Source organism: Barbus barbus, assembly GCF_936440315.1.
Source record: "Barbus barbus genome assembly, chromosome: 50".
NCBI classification, from domain to species: domain Eukaryota; kingdom Metazoa; phylum Chordata; class Actinopteri; order Cypriniformes; family Cyprinidae; genus Barbus; species Barbus barbus.
In genome coordinates this window covers 12,118,756-12,144,770 of record NC_136728.1, presented here as the reverse complement: position 1 = coordinate 12,144,770, position 26,015 = coordinate 12,118,756, and the positions used below count along the sequence as shown (strand labels likewise).

Sequence of the window (26,015 nt, the reverse complement as noted above, 5' to 3'; positions counted from 1 at the left end):
TTCGCTCAAAGACCCCCGCAGTTCAGTGGTGTGGTCTCCACCTCAGTGCTAAGCAGCAACGCTCACGTCCTGCGAGCCGAGGTGAAGAATTTGCTGGCAAAAGGGGGCTGTAGAAACTAACTGCGTTCCTGGGGACAGTTTTCGACTCAGCCCGCATGAGGATAATAGTCGCGCCAGATTGTGCTCTGGCTATACAGCAGCTTGCGGCTTCCTTCAGAATTGGAGCCTCCTACCCTCTCAAAGTGGGTCAAAGGATGCTGGGCCTCATGGCCTCTGCATCACCAGTGCTTCGGTTGGGCCTCCTCAGAATGAGACCCCTTCAGTACTGGTTGAAACCTCTAATTCCGCCCCATGCATGGCGTAATGGACGCATCCGCATCAGGGTGGACCAGGCCTGCGTGACAGCCCTGGCCGCCTGGAAGGACCTACGGTGTTTCGAGCAGGGCGTGAGGATTGATTTAGTTCACAGAAGAAAGGTTGTCATGACAGACGCTTCCAACTCAGGTTGGGGATCTCTGTGCGAAGGCAGACCGACCTTCGGCTCCTGGACGAATGCGGAAGGCCGGCTGCACATCAACTGCCAAGAAATGTCGGCAGTATGTCTAACCATTTGGTTCTTCCTGCCAGTCCTGAAGGGACACCACGTGCTAGTCCGTTCAGACAGCATGACGGTGGTGTCGTACATAAATCGCCAGGGTGGGCTCACCTCGAAACGCCTTTTCGAGATGGTAGAATGCCTCTTGGAGTGGGCACATCTCAACCTGCATTCATTGAGAGCAGTTCATGTGCCTGGCGTACTGAACCAAGGATGCTCTTTCCTGAAGGGTTCTAGGAGGCTCCATCCTCCCCGACCCCTCACAGTCCCTACATGGGACCTGCCCACGGTCCTGAGAGCCCTCAAAGGCTTCCCCTTTGAGCCACTACAATCTGCAAGCTTAAAAACAAGCTCAAGACCGCTCTGCTGCTGGCGCTAGCATCGGTGAAGCGAGTAGGTGACTTGCAGGCTCTCTCGATAAGCCCTGCCTGTCTTAAGTTTGGGCCTAACGACTCTAAGGTCGTCCTAAAGCCAAGACACGGTTATGTCCCTAAGGTGCGCTACACTCCATTTAGGGCCCAGGTTATTACGCTCTGCGCTTCCTCCTTCTGAGGAGGACCAGGCGTTTAACCTTCTCTGCCCGGTCAGGGCATTGAGAACTTACATCAAGCGTTCCGCACCCTTTAGGCAATCGAAACAACTCTTTGTCTGCTTTGGCGGTCGCACCAAGGGATCTCCGGTCACAAAGCAGAGGATTTGTCGATGGTTACTTGACGCTATCACACTAGCATACTCCTCCCTGGGCCTCCAGAGCCTCATTGGAGTGAGAGCCCATTCCACGAGAAGCGTGGCCTCTTCCTGGGCGTGGTCTAGTGGTGTGTTCATGGCAGACATTTGTGCGGCGGCCAGCTGGGCCTCGCCATCCACATTTACCAGGTTCTATAGCTTGAATGTTCCGGCCTTGCAGGCTCGGGTTTATCTGCTTAAAGTGGCACACGCCTATCTAAGCGGTCTATTCTCAGGCATAGCCTGATTCCTCAGAATGCTCTTGGCCCTATTGCTAGAGCTAAGACTGTACTTATGACCGTTGGAACGATTATTCAGGCCCGGGCTGATCTCTACGAGTTCAGTTCTCATGCCTCCTGCAGGATTCTTCCTGTTCATAATTGGTACCTCTGAGCCTTTATTGCTCAAGGCCAGTTGTATCAGTCGTTCCTCTTCATGGCATGGCGGGATTGTATTTGTTCCCCATAGCGTCTAGTGATGCAGTATGAGTGAAGTATCGAAAGGGAACGTACTCGGTTACTTACGTAGCCTTGGTTCCCTGAGATGCGGGAACGAGTACTGCGTATCGTGCCATGCCATTCCGCTGCATGACTCGTCGCTTCAGGTCGTCGCTTCAGTCGAATTGGCCTGATTTCCTATGGAGAAGCACCCGATTATATAGCCAGATGGCCCCAGATGGCGGGCTCTCCACGCCACTGACGAGCCATTGGTTCGTTTTTATTTACAGCACGAACAGTGCAGTCACACTGCATGATTGAAAAAGTCTTCAGTCCTTGGAGAAAAAGGAGTTTTTCCCCATAGCGTCTAGCGACACAGTACTCGTTCCCGTATCTCAGGGAACCGAGGTTACGTAAGTAACAGAGTAAGTTAGTTCAACCCAAAATAAACTTTTTGTCATTAATTACTCACCCTCATGTTGTTCCAAACCCCTTAACACCTCCGTTCATCTTCAGAACACAAATTAAGATATGTTTGAAATCAGAGAGTTCTTGGAACCTCCATAGGCAGCAACTGAAATGTTCCCAGACCCAGAAACATATTAAGGACATCAGTAAAATAGTCCATGTGACATCAGTGGCTCAACTTCAGTTTTGTGACGCTACGAGAATACGTTTTGTGGTTAATTTGCGTTGCTGTCTATGGAGGGTCAAAAAGCTCTCGGATTTCATCAAAAATATCTTTTTTTAAAGTCGTCGTGACGTATTGTCAAGTATGGTGACCCATACTCGAAATTGGTGCTCTGCGTTTAACCCATCCAAGTGAACACACAGCAGTGAGTAGTGAACAAATGCACGCACACACACACACACACACACACACACACACACACACACACCCGGAGCAGTGGGCAGCCATGCTGCAGCGCCCGGGGAGCAATTGGGGGTTCGGTGCCTTGCTCAAGGGCACCTCAGTCGTGGTATTGAGGGTGGAGAGAGCGCTGTACATTCACTCCCCCCACCTACAATCCCTGCCGGCCGGGAACTCTAAACCGCAACCTTTCGATTACGAGTCCGACTCTCTAACCATTAGGCCACGACTTCCCCATCTTCATTTGTGTTCCAAAGATGAACGAAGGTCTTACAGGTTTGGAACGACATGAGGGCGAGTAATTAATTACAGAATTTTCATTTTTGGGTGAACTATACCTTTAAAAACAACTGCAATACCACACAAATGGGATTCACACAAAATGCAGTAACATCTGTGACCTGGTTTCACATTTGATACACCTACTGAATTAAGATAAGGTTGCTAAAGGAAGCATCAGGGTGAAACCTTGACATTAATGTCCATTTTTATAATTCTTATCATTACTCATCTGCTGCTTCCTCATACATGAGATAAATGTTCCATTTCTAATGCTAGAGATTCTTCATTTCGACAGTCTGGCAGAGGTTCTGTGTTTGGATAAACTTTAAGAGAGTCGTGTTCACTGGGTTTCTCCATATTTAATTAAACGCTTAACCTCTAGTCATACGCTTAATTTATCTTCCTCTATGTGTCACACTGACTGTGGACACACTCCATAGAATTGGCAGCCGACCAAGCATTAATGATGGAAAAGTTCAGGTGAACTTTCAAATCTTTTTCTTTAAATAGACTAAGTCCCAAAGAGCAAAGCTCTGGCATGAAACAACCCATGAGAATTATCAGCAGTTATGCTGAAGCTAAGCGGATACATATAAGACCTGTTAATAATTATAAATAATTGTTCCGTCAGAGGAAATACCGTTTAGGTACCGATGAAATGATTAATGAGGACGAATGCGGGAGATTAGGAATGCAGTACACGTCAGACGCCAGTTTCAAACTCTCTATCTTTAATTCTCATTTTTTAGAGTAAAATCTGTGCTCTTTGGTAACATCTGTTTTGCTTGTAGCAAAGTTCTCGCGCAATATTCAACAAGTGAGTAAACACGTACACGTTCTTACCTTTGTTGTAAAGTCTTTGAATCCAGTTGTTTGTACATGCAAATTAATAACCGCTAAAAATGTGCAACAAACCCTGTCCGTATAAGGGCTCTCATGGCAAGGCAAGCTCACTCAACTGAGCATGCGTAGTTTAGCACAACTAATTTTTAATAACTAATTTAAACATTTAATAACTAATTCAATTTGTCGTTGACGAAGACACGCTATAGCATTTTGAATTTCTCATTTTGTATCAAATTAATTCTGAATTCTATAGACCTATTTAATTACAAAAGTATAAATAAAATTTTTATATAAAAATATTTATATATAACTGATTGCAAAATTTAATAATAAGTGAAACAATATTGATTGATTATGATCATTGATGATTCATATGTGAAAACAGATTTTTTACACAAATGGTGAACTATTAGCTACACACTTGTTTCAGATGGTAATTAAATATATTTATTATTTTGGTTAAGTGTCTGATATGAATTATGCACATATAATCAAAAAGTCAGCCACAAGTTGAAATATCTAGATAAATCTACAAGGAAGACATGACAATAATTTGGTCCCTATTGTTTAATTACAATATTGCACTCCCTGTATCCCACATGACATTGACATCACATATGTCTTGATGTCTTTCATGTCATTTGTGAAAATCTCCAGGGAAAGATGTCTTTGAATACGAGAATATGTTTTAGACATGCAGCCAAACCCTCAAGGTTATCAAGTTACTCTTTTGAAATTATTCATTGGCATAATGTGAAAAGAATCAGCATTTCAAACAGCAGCAAACAATACGAACACCCAACAGTGCTCATTTTGATAAAAGAAAACACCTCCTTTTACACACCCTTTATCTTACTGGGAATCAGAATGATGCGTGGGATTATATAATGAATTTTTAATGTTTTGAAGCACTGAATGCAGGGCCGGCGCCGGGGGGGCGTGCCGTGCCCCCCCAAACGAGCTACTGTGTGCCCCCCCACCTTCCATCCTCCCCCCTCCTTGCTGAACGCGATCGATTTTGAAAGCGAAAGTACCGATAAAACAGCGAACATAAGAAAGCAATTGCAACGCTCTGTGCAATCCCCCCCCCCCCGGATTAGACATTGAGACACAGACCGTGCGATCCTCCTTTCCACCCATTGCATTATATTTTTCCTGCACAGAAGGTCAAATAACTAGGCTACTTTTTAAAAGCGAGTGCTAAATGGTTTGACAAAAGATTCATTCAGAGCTGCTGTGTGATAAATGCATCATCTTGGCCTGTCCCGAAATCAGTTTCAACACCCTTTGAAGTGCTCCAGTTTCACTTGAAATTCTTCTCGGGAAGCCTTTCAGGCGACCATAGTACGACGCCATTTTTATCAGCTGGCAAAATTACTGGCAAAACAACCCTTAGGATTTCAATCAGCGTAGCAGCAAAGAAGAAAGCAACCGATCATGGCGACATGACTCATAGTCACGGCAGTGTGACATTTATCTTCATCCGACTGTGTTCGCCTTAGTCATATCAGCAAATCTCAGGTGACTCATCCTCGCAAGGCCTCGGTTTTTATCTGAATGTCATTGAACTGGTGTAAACCTTTCCCTCTCTTTATCCAATCCCTTTGAGCTACGACACAAGCGTTCCTCAGGGAGCCCGTGAGAAACGCGGTGGCGTTCGAATGCCGGGCGTGTCCACCTGCGCCCCGTGAGGTGACGCTTCACAGCGGGGGACCCCTGAGGAGAACCCGAGCCTTTCCCCTCTGACTCATTAAACCTATCCTCTCTTCTGTCACGCCTACGCAGCAGTGTCATCTCTCCCTCCGTCCCAGCTCGGCTCTGGCCTCGTCCTGAGACAGACCCCCCTTTTCGCTCCTTCGTTGCTTATCGAGGGGCCACGGAGATCTCCATTACAGCCTCCTGCCCAGAGACGCGGCTATTGGGAGGCGGCGGAGAAGGCCTTTCACAGGAGTATTACAGAACAGCGTCGGGCTCTGATAAGCCTCCGGTTACGGCCTCCAGGGACCCGACTCGTCCGTCTCCGCTCCCCACCTGGGGGTGAGCGCTTTCTCTCGCGGCTGCAGAAAGGGCTTTGTAAAAGGGCAAAAAGCGCACAACACAACTCTATTGGTAGAAGCTTTTAGTAACCCTAAACCACATGACCTGTGACTAAGGTCCTGTGCCGATTCCCACCGCCGAGAAAAAACGCACACAATTTAAATTCATAAAGACCTTTGTCACACATTCAAAAGCCCCCCTTTTTTTTTTTGTTAATGTACGTACTGTCACAGGAGAGGCTGGCATTCCGGGGGACAGGCTTATAGTGTCATCTGTCTGGGCTCTCAACCAGTGTACCAACCCACACAAACGGCGCTAATGCGATGTGAGGGGGCCGCCGAGAAGGGCAGAGGCGAGCAAGCTGTAGACTGTTATGCAAAAACGCTTCCATTTTTATCTTTATTATGCATTCTGCAATCTGGGTTCAAGATTCAAGAGATGGCAGAGTTTAATGTAGCGCGCCGAAGCGCCTGCATATTTGCGCAGCAGGAAGCCGCTGCCCACACAAGCACGGCAGGGAGAAATGACTGTCCATATAGCCTATTCCTAACTTGCACAAATAAACAAGATCGAATTCCTAGTTTTGGCGCAACTTCTTTCTTTAAACTCCCCCTAAATTCTTCCGTAATTGTTACTGAGTTAACAAGGAAGTATTACCCTGCAGTGTTTAAAGGGCCTGGAGGATTTGTGCACAGCAGGTTTACATTAGATAGCGCCAAATACGCCACAGCAAGCAAAAAGGCTGATGATAAAACAGCTAAAATGCCTCAACCTTCTTGTTAGCTCAGAGTTGGGCCTAACTGTTACAACAACTCCCTGATGGTTTGTGATCAGTAACTTTATGTGTAGTGCATTTTCGCTCCACAGGTTTTATATTGAGCACATAAACAGCCTCTAACCAGTTGTGGGTTTAAAATGCTACACGAGTAAAAGCACTTAAAGGGATAGTTTGGCTAAAAATGAATATTTACTCACCCTCATGTCATTCTTAACCAGTGGGTCTACTGTTATTTCCATACAGAAAAACAATACTAAAGTACTAAATGCTCTGTTAAAATATTTACATTATGGATATTCCTTGGAATAGCTTTTGCAAAAAAACTCACAATTACGTTCCAAATGTATTGTTACGTTTAACAGGAAAGAGAATGGTATAATTTAAATGAAATTTGAACCCTTAACCAGCCTACTCCATGCGTGTGATTGTGGTGTGTTATTTCCTAGTAAATGGAAAGAAAATCATTTGAACCCATCAAATAACTACAAACAACTTCACACATTTTTAAAAGAATAATTTGCTAAAAATTAACATTCTCTTATCATTTCCTCACCCTCATGTCTTTGCACTCACGTTATTATTTCTTTTCTGCCGTGAGACACAAAAAGTGGATTTTTTTGAAGAATATCCTGGTCACTTTCTGTAAAATAAAAGTGTAATTACAAGTGAATGATCTAAAAATAAAAGTGAATGATTTGTTATTGTGGAGCAATACAAGGCATCATAAAACTGGTCCATATGTATTAGTATAAGTCTTTTGAAGTCAATAGTTTTGTGTGAGATATGATTAGTCTTTTTTTCACTCAGTCTCATAAAACATTGCAAATGGATCACTGATTGAGTGATCTGAACTCAACTCCTTCAGAATGAATCACTGAAAGAAAAAAAAAAAACAGTTACACTTTATTTCAATAGTCCACTTTAGACACTGTACTAACTATAAGTAACTTTGTAACTACCTGTCAACTAATTCTCATTAATTTGCAGCTACATGTCTACTAACTCTCAGTAGGGTAGGTTTAGGGTTAGTAGAATAAGTTGACATACTTGCAAATATTCTCATAGTCAGTATGTTGTAATTTGTGGACCCATCAAAATAAAGTGTAAGAAGATATTAAGCAGACAGTCTACTAATACTCTAATGACTGCTATTTGACACGTAGTTGTAAAGTTACTTACTGTTAGTAGAATTTGACTATCGAAATAAAGTGTTACCAAAAAAACTTCTCTCATAAATCTCTCATCAGTTAAAAAATCAATACTTATAATAAGTCAATACTTCCTTCTGCAAAAAGAAAGTCATTTGGGTTTGGATGAGGGTGAGTACAAGAGTAAAATGTCCTTTTAAATGCATCAGTACATTTTAAAAGGAAGTTGAAAGAAAAAAATAGTAAAAAGTAAAATCAAACCCAGACCGCTCAACTGTAATTATCATGGTTTTATTAGTCGTAATGACAAGTAAAGCCCACCCAAGCTTCAGCAATGGTGGATAAATGTACTTTATTCACATCTCATACATATATTTGCATATATTCATATAAAATACAGAATACAGTAGACTGTCACCCAGACAATGACTGGGCCACAATTCCTTGTTTACTTTTGGCACCCTGACCGGCTTCCTGACTAGCTGTGTTCTGCAGTCTTACAAATATGATGCAGGATCCAATTTCGGCAGTTGGGATGTGCCAAATCTGAAAAATCCTGGTACAGTTCCCTTGTACGTCCCTCTCATCTCATCGCGTCACAAAATGGAGCAACAGTGCCTTCTGACACTTCGCCAACATTCCCAGTAGTTTCAGGGCAGTGGTGGGAATTTCGCTGGCTGGCTCATGTGGTCTGTGTTTTTGGGGGGTCCAAACTCCCGTTTTCAGAGTTTTCACACACAAAACTAATACAACATGTAGGAATATTCCCACTTCTGAAGATTTCTATGGTGCAGCTTATCTGTCGCAATTATTTATTTACACTTTACATGAAACCTTATCAGGGCACAAACAAAGACGCCAAAGGAAGCTTCATCACCCTCTAGACAGACTGGGAACTTCTCCAGTTCACAGGGGTTCCTGAATCGAGTGTAAAAATTAATTTAGCATGTTTATAATCTGTGACCTCAGGCTCTAACATTACCAGCACAGTCCCAAACTACACTGAGATGGTCTGAAGTGGTTTACTGTGATGGAAAAAGCAAATACTACACTGACATGCAATGAGAACTACAATGAGAGACCTTTCCATTGCTGCCAAGATATTACTCACCAAACGTCAACTTCACATTACATACTGTATCTTAAAAAAACTGTTGTGCTCTAACTAAGAAAACAAAGACTGGGCAGACAACAGGTTATTCCCCACAGCACAGGATATAGATCATTACAACCAGTTGGAGAAAGCAGGGTATCAAATCAAATCAAATCTGGTCTCCGCTGAGTTTCATCTCGAAATCATTAGCACTTGCTATCATAAATCAGTATGTACAGATTAAGCGCAAGCCAGGTAAGACATCAGATGTGAACATGCATAAATTGATTCGTACTCAGCAGGAGACCGAAGCCGGAACCGGATCATGTTATGCTTTTCTTGGAAAGTCATCTGAAATGTCCTAGAGGAATTTTCTTGACTATAACAGTGCAATATCATTATTATATTATAATTTTTTCTCCGTAATAAATATATGGCTGGTTATCCAAAAAGAATTTTAACAGGGAGAGCCATGCTATGAAAAGGCACAAAAATACAAGTAGAAGCATACATGTAGGTTTTCCATTACTGCTAGCGAGATCTTCCGATGATGTCCTGTACTCGAAAAAGTCGTTTTTTGTGGTGAGGTGTACCATTTGGTTTGACGTAATACTACTTGAGTTAGTTTTGACCCATAACTGCATTTCGCTCTAGTATGGCAGATTTTTTTTGTACAAGCTATAAAACTCGTATGACCATTGACAAAAGCTGAATCGTCTATAAAATTAGCAGCCACCAGAGATTTCCTCTTACTAAATAACTTCAAAAACACTGAAGCAGCTGTAATTGCGAAACTAACTGCATAAATCACGGGTGTGCTGATATATAGCTTTAAAAACGCTTAACTGCATCTGTTAGATGAGGAGCTATAATGGTACTTACAAGGTTGCGGCTAGTATGAACGTAGGGGTTTATTGTCAAAATACACAAGCAATTAAGGATTGGAGGATATATTTTAAGGTTGAGGCAATCATGTATTTTTCATCTCAATCAATATTTGATGCCATGCAGGTGTCATGTCATATTCTGAAAATAAATAAATTAAGTCCACACCACCAGTCTATAGAGACAATAAAAACAATTCACAAATCAGATGATACAATCTGAGAATGACTTTACTGATTCAAGCACTCAAAAAACTGAAAAGGCGTCTATCTGGAAACCCAGACCAAAAGAAAGAGAGAGAACAAGGAAGAAGAAAGAAAGAAGGAGATGGACCAGTGCAGCTGGAGGTAGTCATTTCTGCTTTAACTCCTTTTAGATAGCCATCTGCTCTCAAGCAACAATATGGCTGCCCTCCTTCTGAACCGTGGCTCCTGCGCTCCAAAAAATGCGCTTGGCTATTTGACGCCTCCAGCTGAATCCAATGCCGTGTTGCTTTCATTCTGTTTTTCATCGAATTCCTCCTGCACAGTCTGCTTGCGGTCTCCAAGAAGAGAAGGAAGCTTTAAAGAGCATGAAGAGCGACTCTCAGAAGTTCACAGAAGGAGCAGCTGTATCCACCCCGAAGGGCTCAGCAGTGGTTGATAAGAGAGGGCATCAGATCTCAGAGAGCAGTTTGTTGCATTTCAGGCCAGTATGCATCCTTCCTTCACAATAAGAAGTTCAGTAAGAGAATCTTTCGGAGGTGGTGCTTGTTTGTTCCTGTCCGTTCTGCCGTCTGAAGGATTGACTGAAATGTTGTTAATAAGAAACCAAATTATGGCTGCGGCTTCTGTGAAACCATATGCTGTAAAGTAGGTTAAGTTAATACTGTGTTTATAATAAGAACATTATTTACCTGCGTTGGTTAAACTGGGGCTGGATTTACACTGCCATGATAATATTTAATCTGTTTCTGGAAAAGGAAAACAGGAAGTTGGTGTTAACTGGTGTGTTGAAACGGCTCAATAGGTCAAGTCAAGTCACCTTAGGTAGGACAAAAATAGACCCCAAAAATATTTTGATACCAAAGCAAAAAAATATATATATACATATATTATATATATATATATATATATAAAATTATAATTTTTTTTGAAGTTTTCAAATATTTTAGGACTCAATGGAAAGCACAGCACACTATGCAGACTTGAATGTTTACTTTTCAGATATCTCCACATCTAATGGGGGTATATTGGCTTCCTCTCCTGAGAAAAGGGCGGGACCTTCTTCTGGACTCCGGTCAGTTTGTGGGGCATTTCTTCTAGATTTCATCTGCATTGCGAAAGGAAAAAGAAAAATACCAATCAGGATTGAAAGCGAAAAGGCTGTGATGCTGAAGGCTCAGTAGAGCACACCATCACACTTACCTTCCAGACCAACAGAAACACCACCACTGCGATGAACGGGATGGCGAGCAGCGACATAAGACTGCGCTGCACAACTTTTGGAAGGAATTCCCCTACAGAAAAATGAGACTGGTTTTATCAGTTTGCAAAGGTGCACTTGTTGAACTGTGACAGACAGCAAGATAAACTTTCAACTTTCAAACTTTTTTTGGGTTTAATGCTATATATATATATATATATATATATATATATATATATATATATATAAAATAAATGTTAAAGAAATACACCCCCGAAAATAATATAAAAACTAAAATAAAAAGTAAAAAATTAAATAAAATTAACTCAACCTAATGTCATTGGATAGTTGGATAGTGTTCCTCAAATAATTGGTAAAGGAATAGATTACCCAAAATAAAATTAAATGAAATAAAACTTCAGTCAAAATTTAATCGCCCTCAAGCCATTTATTGTTTCCTCTATGGATGGTGTTTGGCTAGCTGGATAGTCATATTCAAATAAATGTTAAAAGAAATAAAATAAAACTAAACTAAATAAATTTCTGTCAACATTTATTCAATCTCATATCATTTCCTATTTCTTTGGGTAGCTGGATAGTCATTTTCAAATGAATAAAATGTAAAGGAAAATAATATAATAAAATCTGTCATCAATTGCTTGATGTTGTTCCTCAATTCCTCTATGGAACATAAAATGAGGAATTTTAAAAATGTTCACACAGTTTTTCCCTTATAATAAAAGTAGATGGTGTCTGAGGCTGTCAATCCTCAAAAATGACAAAAAAGAAAATAAAGTGGCCAGTATTACTTGTCTTCCAGCCTAGCATGAAATGTCTTGACTTTCAGCGGATATTTTCTGTGAATACAACACAAATCTCTTGGATTTTTGGAGCTTTACAGCCTTATTACTTATTCATTTTCATCATAAGAAAAACAGCAGTATCTCTTCTTGTGTTCCAGTGACGAGATAAAGTCATGAAAGTTTGGAACAACATGAGGGCAGGTCAATTATTTCTTTACTTTTTTTCCCATTTTTGGACCAACTATCTCTTGGATGCATACAGCAGTGATGACTGAAGACATTTATGTGATAACTCACCTTTTTCGGGGTCATCAGGCAAACCATTATGTTTCTCTAGAGAAAGCCAGAAACAGAGAAGCATTAAAAGTCTCAGATAGAAACCGTTCATTGTTAGACATTTAAAAAGTCGCACACAATCTCCTTTTCTCTCTGCCCCATGAAAGATCTGATCTGTCCGCTTTTAGAAAGAAAGAGCTTGCGCTTGGGAAGATCTGAAGATTGCTCTGTAATCAACATGGTGACAATTGGACTTCGATTCTGCTCTCCCTTTCATGCTGTTCACTAGGGAGCATCTCTTGGTTTTGAAACTCAACTGAGACTCTGTCATAATAGTGCTGACAAAAACATGTTGCCTCTCTTGTTTTGTCCAGCGGCTTCATTTGAAAAGGCGTGGAACACACACACATCCACCCACACACACACACACACACACACACACACACAACATGTGCAAAAGTGCAACCAAAGCTGCCACAAGAGATATGATTTAAAAGCGGGTGTTAACATCTAAAACCTCAGTTGCAAATGGGCGGCCTTCCACAAATGACATTCTGCGGTTTCTCAATAGCTTCATTAAAAACGACACAGACAACATTCTGCAATGTGTAGACCATGCCTTCGCAAGGTCTTTAAGACTGGTTATGACATGTGCCTCACCATTTGTACTATGTTGCGCTGACGTTGTCGACGCTGTCATAGTTGTCGTTACTGTTGTTTTTGTGGATGTGGGACACGGCGGAGGCTCGCAATCCTCGGCATCTCTCGACGAATTGGCAGTGTAGAAAAAGTCCTCCACAAATTCAAAATACTTTGCCGTAAGCCACATCTCATTTACGTAGTGACAATCGAATTCTAGCATTGAATCCTCCTGAAGAATCAGAAAAAAACTTGTAACACGATAACAAAACATACTAGATATATCAAGCTTTCTGCATGAAACACACTTGTTATTGTTATCACTTGGATGAGGTAACTTACCAAGCCATGTCCAATGTGATACCGCATCTCTTGCAGTATTTGGACAAAAGTGCCTATATTATCTTTATTGGAGGATATGTTCCCAAACTTCTGCGCCAGGCCTTTTAAGCTCACCTCCAAGTGAAATACATTTAGCTTCACCCAGCACATACCACTCTTGAAGAAAAACAAAAGACATTACTAGATTATCACCATGTTTGCCTTTATTGCCATAAATGATTCAATGAAACTGAATAATAACAACTCACCACTTCTTTAGGTATATAACGTAATGTAATCTTGTAGTCTTTTGGAATATTCTGTTTCTAATAGGAGAGAAAGAAAGCCGGTTCTAAGTGCCAAAAACTACAATGTACATGGTCATTTCATCATCGATAAAGATTCAAAAATAAACTTTACCAGTATGTATCCACAATGTAAACATGGAATTACTCTAATTTGCTTTATAACCTTGGCTTGGGTATAGTTATGGAAGCTGCAAACATATGTACTTCAAAAGATTTTAATGACTCGTTATTAACTTTTCAGCATATGGCACGCACACTGATTTGGCATGATACTTTGTAAATATTTTGCTAAAGAAAAGCAAATGCCATTACACAACTCACATGCTCCAACAAAGCGATAAACTCAATAATCCTTCCAGGCTGATGATTTTTGATGATCCCAAAAAGACTGTCAGCAGCGATGCATTTGTTTTATGTATATGACTCTATTATCATACTTTGAACCACATGTCTGGGGCTTTCATTCCAACACACAAGAAATAAATTTCAGCTCTTTCCCCCCAGAGCATCAATAAATCTTCGCTGTTGTCTTTCACAAAATACGCTGGGAAAAAAAGGCCCCTGGCACTGGAGAGATAAGAATGTCCGAGCTCTTACCAACAAAGAAATTTTCTTGATGTCATCTGTAATGGGATTTCCTATTTCACTGGAATAGGCAGCAACTGTCATGTACAGCAATAAATGGACACAGGTGCATATCCAAATCTGAAAAACAAGAGGTAAAAGATTTATTCGAATTGATCGTATCGAAAATCTTTTAATAATACAGATCTGCTTGTGTCCTTATTTCTAATCTCATTGTTTGGAGGAGTATTAGGCAAAAAGGAAAATGGTTTCACTGCTATTCTGAGAATAACCGGGTCAGTTTTGATAGAATAAATGAGTGTTTTTGTCTAGCAAAGTCTCCTTCCCATCCGCTGCTATAAAGCTTGTTGTCCCATGATGGCTTAGAGTTTAAAGCTTTTGCTCCCCTCTTCCCAGACCTGCTATTTGAGCATGTTGCATAACATGAGGCAGATTTGTTCTTAACCCTGCTTACAAGGGTGATCCCAGACAAACAATGCATGAGCCTTGTCGGGAGAAACGGGCCAGCGATTGAAAGAGAGGGGGAGCAGAGCAGAGTTGAAGAGCAGACTCATCTGAGGACAGGCTGAAATTAGCTGCGAGATGCTCCGAATGTGTAATTGCACAAATGCAAAACAAATGCTCTGCAATTACATATTTTGAGAATTTAGATCAAGTGACCATGATCAGATGCGTTTCTCGCAAGGCATTTACATTCAAAAACAGCTACAGCACAATGCAGGGGTCTCGTTTTTTACAGTCAACATGAATAAAACTTTTTATAAATAATATCTGGTCTTACTGTAAATGATGTAAGTGTATGCTATTCCAAAGTTCAATTTTACATTTAAAATGTAATCATTTTCCTATATAATTTTGCGCAGGCTGTGCAGGCTATTGGATAATGTTAATAAAATGAGCCATTGTTATTGCAAAGTAGCATTCTATGTAGCTATTGTTTTAGATCGCTAACATTCTACTTAAGCAAACTTAACATTCTACTTAAGTCTAGTAGTCTTTGTTTTTAGCAAACTAGCATTCTGTTTAGCAAATGTTTTGGTATATTATCACTTTATTTATTCCTTTATCAAACTAGCATTATATTTGTTGTTGTTTTAGAAAACTAGCATTCTATTTTGCAGTTGTTTTAGTAGGCTATATTAGCAATTTATTTATTCATTTAGCAAACTAGCATCCTATTTTGCTGTTGTTTTAGCAAACTAGTATTCTATTTAGCTGTTATTTTAGCAAAATAACATTCTATGTAGCCTAGCTGTTATTAGCATTCTATTTGGTTGCTGTTTTTGCAAGCTAGCTTTCTATTTACCTGCTGTTTTAAACTAGCATTCAATTTAGCCAATGTTTAAGTAAGCTAACATTCTATTTAACTGTTGTTTTTGCAAACTAGCATTCTGTTTAGCCATTGCTTTTAACAAACTACCTTTTAGCTGCATGCTGGTACGTAATGTCCACTTTTCATTGTTCAAAATAAAACTAAATTGTCTCATTCTCATTTCTACTTATTAGATAAAACGTATTAGATAACTAGTAAACACATGAACCATCTGTAATTTCACACTACCTTTTTTTTTTTTTTTTTTTTTTTTTTTGAAGACCATGTGCTGGAAGGTCTCAGCTGTTGACATAAAAAGTAAAGTCATAAGGAAGAAGCTTATTTAATAATCGATTACATCACAGTATCAATGATTTAACTCAAAGTCACAAGTAGCGAGTGAAAGACATGGTAAATTGATACAATTCATACTGCTAGGCAGGTCATAAGCTTTTAAACCAAGTCTACAAGTTTATAATATATAGGTAGTAATTGATGCAATAGTATTGATTTCCCTTTACGAGTTTACAAAATGTATCTTCCCTCCAACCAGCTCTTCTAAAAACGTTCTTCCTGGTTAAACAGGGCATGTTTATTTGCATCGAACCATAAATACGACTGGCCACATGTAAATGCTTAGGTTTTGCTTTGAATTAATGGACTGCAATATATATTTCAAAGTAAAAAATGCTAGTACACATGACAGCATCTGGAATTTAGCATGCACTCAAACAAGTAGTTAATCTGTAGTGAGTATTTCAGACTGTATCAAAAGGGACAGAGCTCTTGCGTGTTGTAAACCAGATGAGGATTTGTTGAAATTTGATGAATGAAACAACACATGGAAGCCCAGATGTTTCATTGGTTATATAATCCATAATTTGACTTCCTCCAAGACTTTAAAGTGCCTTCATAGCCAAGAACTATGATTTCAGCAAGTACTTTGGACACAACAACAAACGTCTGACTGTCTCCTATTTAAATGTCAACACACTCACTCAAATTCAGCTCTGACTGCCATAAATCAATAGACTTTAAGCAAAGCCAACCACTGAACTGATCAACTGAACATCATGCTACTCCCAAACTATTGGCACAAGCTGCCAAGGCAGCATTTAATGTATTATAGGTGTGTGTGAATGTGTAGATCTCCTAAATGCAGTCTCCTACATTACGTGGTAAGTATATACATATTAATGAACACAATCCCAGAATGCACTCTGTGAGCATGTATTTACCAAAATAGCTATTTGTATATAAAAGTTCATTTAGCAAGTAAATACAAAATAAAATGTAATTACTACCCTATATATCACAAATGCAAATTTGTCTCATAATTGTGCCTCAATACAACAATTGCAATTATTTTCCTCATAAGTGCAACTTCATTTCCTGTAAGGTGATTCCACACATCACATTTTTTCCTCATAATTACAGCTTCTTATCCTGCTACACGATCTTGTTTTGCATAATTGTGACTTTATATCTCACAATGTGCCTATATATGTATTGCAATTGCAATTTTTTTCCCACTTAACTGCGACTTTATATCCTGCAGTGTGACTATATCTCACAAATGCGACTGTTTCTCATAATTGTATTTCACAATGTGACTTTGGATGAATGAAGCGCAAATGCAACTTATTTCCTCATTCCTGGGACTTAATATCCTGCAACTTTATATCTGGCTATTGCAGTTTTGTTTCTCACAATTATAAAGTTACACTGGAGATATAAAGTCACAATTATGAGAAAAAAGTAAAGCAGTAAGATGTAAAGTAACACTTTGTGATTTAAAGTGTGCTTTTGTTATAATTATGACTTTATACCTCACAATTGCGAAATTGGTCAGGCTTTGATAGGACATTGTACAGACTGCTGTATTATAACCCCAAAGAAATCTTCAAAGTCAAATGAGAGGTCACTTTCACTTAGCCAGGCAAAGAAGATGTGAAGCAGAACAAGATCTCATTATGGCTGACCATGAGCTGGACTGACCACCGGCAGAGAGAAAAAGCGAGAGCGACAACTCAAACCTCCCTTTTGAACATCATGTTAACAGCAACTCTCTCGGCTAGAGATCATGCTGACCAGACACTTTGATCGCTAGGGTTTATTAACTTTGCAGGCTCCCCAGACAGACATACAAGCTCATTCTGAACAATGTACCATTCACTACATAATCTTATTAGCGAGAACAGAGCACATGGTGCCAAAAAAAAAAAAAAAAGTCTAGTCACCATCTATCTGCCTTTTCATCTTTTCGCAGTTCATGGTGTACATTAGTTTAACATTTAAAAAATAGGCAGAATCCCGATGACACAAATGCTTACACTTCATGCAAACGTAGCTACAAGAAAAAAGCTGAAAGATGTGAGAAAAACAATACTGTCTACTAGTTTTGTTTACAAAGAGTCACCAATTGTTTGTTTTGAAGGCAGTTTTGTAAAGCCATGTGATCTACTTATGCAGGCCAGAGTAGCAGGAGGACAAAAATCAGCAGCCGGAAAACTAGCATAATCATTTCAGCCTTAGTTGAATAGCCAGCGACCAGTATCCACTCAAAAACTACTCAAATCAAATTTGCTTCCGCAAATTGCACTCTGTCTGCCTGTGTCTGTTCAGGTGTACTTTACAAACCTCTGGCTAACCGAATAAACACTAGCTAAAGATGCTATCAAATGTCCTAAAGAATATTTACGCTTTCTCATGTTGCCAAGAACGTCAAATTCTTCCTCAGCAGCCATGAATCTACACTTCTGTGGATCGTAATGATTATTTCTTCAATGGGGTTAGTCAGTAAAGTGAAAATGATTGGGTGCTGTTAAACATCTCAAAACAAAGGAAACAATAGGAAAAGATGTAGTGGATTTCTGCTAGCTAGGGTAACATCAATTACGCTGCAATATCCTCTGATGAGTGTGTGAATAGAGGGCAATAGGCCACAGGAGCCCAATGAAATGTGATCTGGCTATTTTATAGCTAATTTAAAGGGAGTCTTTGGACTGGGTGGGAGCAAAAATAACAATAGCCTGTGCTGGAGGGAGGCCTTGCTTGGGAACTAATCAAGAAAAGTAGTTATGCTAATGGAACCCACCCAACGCTTTGAGGAGAACGCTGAGAAAATAATTTCTGAAAGAAAATAAATGCAAAGATATTATCGCGAAATGACTAATTTCCAATCGCTAATTGAGCCAGGCATTGAAAAGCTACTTGAGGTAAAGCAGTTTATGCAATAAAACAACAGACAAATGGAACATGTAATAGAGAACCAATAGAAAACTAATGAGGATCATATTATATGTTATGAGTTTAATTTTATTGACATATTCAATTTACAGAGATTTATTTGCCGGTCCAGTGATTTCATTTTTTGTCATTGGGTTCAATTCACTTTAGAGAGTCCATTATACAAATAAGCTCTTTCCAAACACGGATGACGTTTTACCCTTTATTGTGAATGGCCATCCGCTATTGAAAACCTTTTTATTTGTATTAGGCTTAGCAGTGTCAAAGCCAGGTGAGTGTCAAATACCATGTAAGGACTAAAAGGATATGGAAACAATGTAAACAGGTAAACAGGCTTAATGGAATGGTGCTGATACTGCTAAATTATGGTTCAACCCTGCATTCCACTTTCTGGTATTTTATCTCTGGAAAGGTTTCCTAGACTTATTTCAAACCACATATTTATGTATTAACATGTCAATATTCCAACTGTGTTTGGATTACTCGGTAATCGATTTAGTAGTGAACTTCTACTTGTTGCTTTACTCAGTGTAAAACACTAAACTCCACAAGTTATCTTTACAGCACAAAATGAATCATCTGATATGACAAAATCAGATTTACGGATCATAAACATTGTCAAACTTAGACACAACAACACTATGGCTTTCTATGTTACAGTGATTTTTACCATTGTAAGAGATTTTAGTGACTTTCGTTCATATATTTTTCAGAAGTTTAGATTATTTTATATTGTTTTAAAAGTGATTTACACATTTGATTTAAAATTAACAAAGTATGTAACAGAAAAAGACAATGGTACATGACAATAGACAATTTATGAGGGAATTGATAGACAACCAATCCCATAAAACTGTGAATAATGTAGTCCATCTGGGTTTTCTGTCTTCTTAATTTATTTTCTTATCAGAACCACTACTGCTGTCTTTAATCATGTAATGCTGCAAATTTCTCATATGAACTAACATTTGATAGTTACCCAAATAAAACTTCTCCAGAGTAACAGAACATTGCTTAAGGATTGTGGATTATAATACTTCAGGTATTTGATTTTTTTTTTTTTTTTTTTTATAAATTTGAAATAACATTTCCAACATACACACAAGCATATGCCATTGTTTCACAACCTCGTAGTTTGTTCTAGCAGTCTTGAAAGATTTATGCTAGCACTAAAACCAGTTTTGAAGACTGTGAATAGGATTACTGTTTAAATTGTGGCTGTAGCTCATTTCATTTGAAGTGACTTCACAGCTGATGTACTAAATGTCTTCACTTTTCCATGTCTAATTTCAGAGGCTAAACATGCAAATCACATTTTACGTTTAATTCAGTCCATGCACAAGAATGTCACTGCAAGTATAGCTGCATGTTTCACAGCATTTCTAAAACGAAATCTTCCAGGAAAGAACTGTGTTGAACTATTTGCTTCTTGTGAACAAACCAGACAGAAATCTGGTATTACCAATGAAGAGAAAATGCTGCAAAATACCAAGTTTTCACCTACTTCAAGATTGTTCGTTTTTGATGCGTAACACTTCCTCATAATCAAACTGCAAACTGTTGCTAACTTATTTTTGCCTTTGGGCTTGGCACATGATTGAAGGTATTTTGCTTTCATGCAAGATGTTTCACATAATTGAGCCTCAGTTTTGGAAAAGGTGTTGATGTATGTCATGGGTGATGGTAAAGAGCTGTACAATTAGTTCAATGATTATTCACATACTAGGTTTGGTTTTTTTAACCGCAGCCACAGGATACTGTACACTGAATGTTTCTCATACATTACCCACAAAAATCAAATGACTCAGAAATGAAAACTGTCATGTGTAGGCTACAGTATGAGCGAGCTTCCCTGTGCTTATGTTTGCAAATTATTAACTTTTTTTTATGTAAGGTTGTAAGACTAGGCTACAAGCAATGAGATTCAAATACAGTGGCAGGTGTGTCAAAGCTAATAAATGTACTTTCAAAACCACCAAAGTTAAACATAAATTATGTGAGCTTAAAGGTGTTTTATTAAAGCAACATGTGAATTGAGCATTTTGAGGTGACATGCTTATGGGACACCAGCCTCAGCCATTTTCCCATCCCGTTCTAATTTGTCCTTTCTCTTCTTTACGTTCTGCAAAAATACACCACAAATAAATCAAGTCTTTAAAAAACATAGGTCTTGTTGAGCACCACATGCCAATTTATCATCCTAAAACTGCTTACTCCCAGCAAGAGGTAGGGCTAATGCAAATTTCCAGCAGGGCTAAAAAGGTGCAAGGTGAATGACTTCTGTCTCTTCATACATCAATATAGACTATGTATTATTGATATTTGAGTATATTTACAACATGGCAAATGTTCATAATTTACAGTACCTAAAAGCAAGCGCAAAGCCTCACCTACTCACTTAAAAGCAAGGGAAGCATTAGTGATGGTTAGAAAAGCCCGGTGCACCCCACCCCCCCAGTCAATGAAAACCATTTCCCATAGCTTGTTTCCCGTTGTACAACATTTCCAAGACAGTGAATAATGTACCAAGAAGATCTAGTTCGTACAAAATATGTGTGCATGTAAATTTTTCGCGTCAAGCACTTGCGTAAACGTCCAAAGGTCGTGTCGTTTTATCAGTATATTTATTCATTTCTGCCTTTTTAAGGACTTCATATTTATCGATCATGTTTTAATAGTAATATTGTTCACATAGCCTATATCATCGAGAGGACACCACAGATCGTCGAATACAAAATATTCTCGTTAAACGACAACGAAAGCTGATTTTGCAGGTTGACCAAATCGAATTATGCATGTCTCACCACATCGTAAAACATTTGAACAAACTAAAATTGAATACTTATGCTTAATTATTTTTTTAAGTTGCAATTTGCACTTTTTTTTAACCATTTCTGGTTCAAACTCCGAAAATTCAAATTGAGCAGAAATGACGACAAATGGTTGTGACAAGTTAAATGGATGGAAACAAACACGCTGTTACAGTAATAACGTTCACCTCGGAGAGATCAAAGCATGTTTGTGGTACTTAACGACAAGCGTCAAGTTCATTTTAAATAATAAACCATTATGTAGCTACTCCTTTCACACCCCCACCTACTAATCAAGTGCGCACAATTGCGCGCCTTCGTGCGCATTTAGCGTCTTAAAATACTTAAAAAGCTCATTTACATTTCCTCCAGTTATGCTCTGCAGACAGCGCATTTTTTTGCAAACGCACGTAGCTAAAACTAATGCAAATCACATGTGATTCACGCTAAATTACTCGCGTTAAAGCAAAAGCCGTTCACTTACGTTTGACTTCTTCATATGGAACGAGAGGAGTAACTCCAATGTCAGCGAAAGCCTATTTTATCTTACTTCGGCGGGCAGGGAAAGGGTTCTCTTCATCCCAAAGGTACATATCCCAAATCATCATAAAGTAGAATCCAAGTCGGGAGGGAAAGAAAGTCACCTAAATTTGTGTAATGACGGCAAGTATCCAAGTAGACGCTTCATACCGCACGATGGAGAACGGAAGGCTGCAGAAAGAATCAAGAGTTTTTTCCCAAGAGCAAAGCCTTTTTATCTTGTGACTTCAGCGCACTCCCGCCCACCCCAGTTTCTCTTGATCGTCTGCTGCCTTGGGTCTCACTCAGTCTATTTCACAATCACATCCAAACGTCCAAACGAGATTTATATGATGGCAATATTTTTGAGTCGCTTGTTTACGGCTTAAATAGTTTGTTAGATGTTTTGTAGAGAAAAGGTCTCTGGCGCTGGACTGTTTTCGCCCTGAGACGGCGAAGAAATGCTTAGTGTTTGTTGATATCGCTCTGGAAAACGTTCCGTCCCGGACATGTAGGCTACGTTTACTCCATCTCATTCCCGTACCAACTATATATATATCAAAACGTCTCAGCTAAGACGAAGAACGAAACAAAGCTTTGGTTTGGCGTAATTGGATTTTGGTATTATGGAAACACAAGAAATGAAGCGCAGCTGACCATTCAAAGTTTCTCGAACGGAAAATGTAGCCAGCAGCCGCTGTGTCATCTTCACACGAAGGCTCTTTGGTGGTTTCACATTGCACATACCTGATATTTTATCAAATGTGATCGAATCCCACGTATTTGACTTTCGTGTTTCATATGTGGTCGAATGTGACAGACGTGCGCGAGCACTGAGGTAAACAGTGACATCTACAGCAGTAGTACAGCACAAAAAGGGAGTGAGGTAAACTGTAACATTTGTGACCCTGGACCACAAACCCATCAATAAACTGAATAAATACACTTTCCATTGATGTAATATGGTTTGTTAGGATAGGAGAATATTTGGCTGAGATACAACTATTTGAAAATCTGGAATCTGAGAGTGCAAAAAAAAAATATATATATGTATATAATAATAATTGTCCAAATGAAGTTCTTAGCAATGCATATTACTAATCAAAAATTAAGCTTTGAAATATTTACGACAGAATTAGGAAATTTACAAAATATCTTCATGGAACATGATCTTTACTTAATATCCTTGATTTTTGGCATAAACAAAAATCGATAATTTTGAAACATACACTGTATTTTTGGCTTTTGCTACAAATATACCAGTGCGACTGGTTTTGTGGTCCAGGATCACATAAAAAAAAAAAAAAAAAATTATATATATATGTTACCCTCTAGGCAAGGAGAAATTAGATGGAGGCAAAAGTAGTAAGCAATAGGACATTTCAAATAAAATAGGAGCTAAAATTGATGAAAAAGAAATGCACTAGCCTATTTCAAAAGTCACATTTTGCTGCAGACAGGAAAGCTTCAATATTCAGAATATTTAATTGTAATGAAACACAATTCTCGTTTTCATCTCTCACTGGCAGCTCATGGCTCCTTTTTAAATATTTCATTACATGACAAAAATTGTGAACTTTCCTAGCTATCCACTGACCCATCTTACCGCATCATGCCCTACTGCTTTTACAAATTACTCTGTTTGAATTGTATTCATCAATACGAAATTAAAGCTCACTTAATAAATGCACATTAAAAAGGATATATGATAAGCAGATACTCATTTGAATATACTGTTGATGAACTTTGTTAGACTGATATAGCAAGCAGAAAATACTAGCTGTGCTTGATATCTGGTGCACAGAGTAATTGCTTTTGGAGATGTGAGGCACAGGGAAAATTTTGATGTTGTTTTGTTTTTGATAAAAATAAATTGTACAATTTACCCAAGATGGATCTGACACAGCATGGGGCACGTTGTGCCACTGCAAATATATGATGTTAAAGATGGCATATAAATATCCATTTGAGAACAAAAAGTTTGTTGAGCAAAACAAAACTGGCACATCTTACCCTGTTCTCCTCTACTGCAGGGTGAAAATCTCCCTAGATGTGCTCTTGAGTATTTCTTAAAGAACAGTGTTCAGTGTCGACCTTTGACCAAACCCTTGCACTCTTTCTCCTAAGAGAGTGTTGTTTTATGGGTATGTCCGCTCTATGAACTAATGCCTCTCTGTCATACCTCTCTGATAAAGATTTCATCTATTATTACAGCTTTTCCCTCTTTCTTCTGCTCTAGGCTGTCATGGGTTTCTCTTCACCTCCTCTCGTGCATCTGTGTGTGTAGGAGGGATAACTTAATCTGCTTTTATTTTCTTGATATTGGTGTAACTTGAGAGGATCAGACAGAAGGTTAATTTTTCACTCCATGACAGATACTAATTTAATCAAGCCGCTGAAATCTTGCAATTTCACTTCCCTCAACACTCAAAATGCATCATTTCATCATTTGTCCTTCTCGAGCAAGTGCATTACTGAGAAAACACAGGGGCTTCCAGACTCTTGAGAGATTTCTTTTAGACCTCCAGGCCCTGAAGACTGTCTGTCTAGTAGTAATTTATGATTAGGACAATATGTTTGTTGTTGTAGGGTCACAAAATATGCAGAAACTTTCAATACATGAGAATTGTGTATGGCGTGATCGTTTTTACAGATGTAAATACACACACACACACACACACACACACACACACACACACACACACACACACACACACACACACACACACACACACACACACACACACACACACACACACACATATATATATATATACAACTTTGTAAGTCATTTTTTTCAGAGGAGTGAATATATACAGTGCTGCTTGAAAGTTTGTGAATCCTGTAGAATTTTCTATATTTCTGCATAAATATGATGCAAAACATCATCAGATTTTCATATAAATCCTGAAAGTAGACAAACAGAACCGAATCAAACAAGTGAGAGAAAAATATTTTCTTTATTTATTTATTGAGAAAAATTATCCAGTGTTACATATGTGTTGTAAAAGTATGTGAATCTTTGCTTTCAGTATCTGGTGTGACCCTCATCAGCATTTACAAGAAACTTTACCTTCAGCTATTGCAGCAAAACTGCAATAAGTGAAGGTAAAGTTTCTTGTAAATGCTGATGAGTCCTGCACAATAACATGTAGGAATTTGAGGCCATTCCTTAATGCAGAACCACTTAAACTCTGTGATGTTGGTGGGTTTCCTCTTATGAACTGCCTGCTTAGGTCCTTCCACAACATTTTAATTGGATTAAGGTCTGGACTTTGTCTCAGCCGCTCCAAAACATTAACCATGTTCTTCTTTAACCATTCTTTGGTAGAATGACTTGTGTGCTTGGGGTTGTTGTCTTGCTGCATGGCCCACGTTCTCTTGAGACTCTGTTCTTAAACAGATGTCTTGAAGTTTTCCTTCAGAATTTGCTGGTATAATTCAGAATTCATTGTTCCATCAATGATGGCAGGCTGTCCTGGCCAAGATGCAGCAAAACAGGCCCAAGCTATGATACTACCACCACCAAGTTTCACAGATGGGATAAGATTCTTAAGCTGGAATGCAGTGTTCTTTTCTCCGAACATAATAGCTTCTCATTTAAACCAATAAGTTCTATTTTGGTTTCATCCATCCATTAAACCTTTCTCCAATAGTCCTCTGGCTTCCACGTGATCTTTAGCAAGCAATTTTCTTTTTGTAGAACAGTGACTTTCTTCTTGCAACTCTGCCATGCACTCCATGGTTGCTCAGTGTGTACTATTATTGTAAATACTATTATTGATTTTATATATATTTGTAATTTTTATTGATACATTTTACTTTAATTTTAGTTAAAGTTTTAGTCATTTAGTTGTTTGTTCGTAATTTGTATTAGATTTTTTCTAAATGTCTATAGTGGTATTTATTTAAGTTTTTGGTTTAATTATCAAGTTAAATTAAATTACACACATAATTTATAGTGTGTGTTTGTGTGTGTGTGTGTGTATAAAATCATGCACATAATCATACCATTTTTATGTTGTTTCCACATTTTTATATATATATTATATTATTGTATTATATATTTATATTATCTCACAGACAAAAGT

General features: G+C 38.7%; 1 protein-coding gene across 4 annotated transcripts; it reads right to left on the bottom strand.

The window, feature by feature from the left end:
• Positions 1 to 7,991: 7,991 nt before the first annotated feature.
• LOC306868572 (kit ligand-like) lies at positions 7,992 to 22,475 on the bottom strand. 4 transcript variants are annotated; one of them, XM_079414821.1, is made up of 10 exons: positions 21,890 to 22,161; positions 14,047 to 14,154; positions 13,411 to 13,467; positions 13,163 to 13,318; positions 12,842 to 13,052; positions 12,203 to 12,238; positions 11,105 to 11,196; positions 10,897 to 11,009; positions 10,594 to 10,650; positions 7,992 to 10,485 (listed from the first exon to the last, which is right to left on the bottom strand). In XM_079414821.1, exons 1-9 carry the CDS (start codon positions 21,902 to 21,904, stop codon positions 10,620 to 10,622), a joined length of 819 nt encoding a protein of 272 aa, XP_079270947.1. In that variant the 5' UTR covers positions 21,905 to 22,161; the 3' UTR covers positions 7,992 to 10,485; positions 10,594 to 10,619. The 4 variants fall into 4 exon arrangements, with proteins under 4 accessions (XP_079270947.1, XP_079270949.1, XP_079270950.1 ...); XM_079414823.1 differs by having other exon boundaries at positions 22,050 to 22,150; XM_079414824.1 differs by lacking the exon at positions 21,890 to 22,161 and adding an exon at positions 15,596 to 15,643.
• Between the last annotated feature and the right edge of the window lie 3,540 nt (positions 22,476 to 26,015).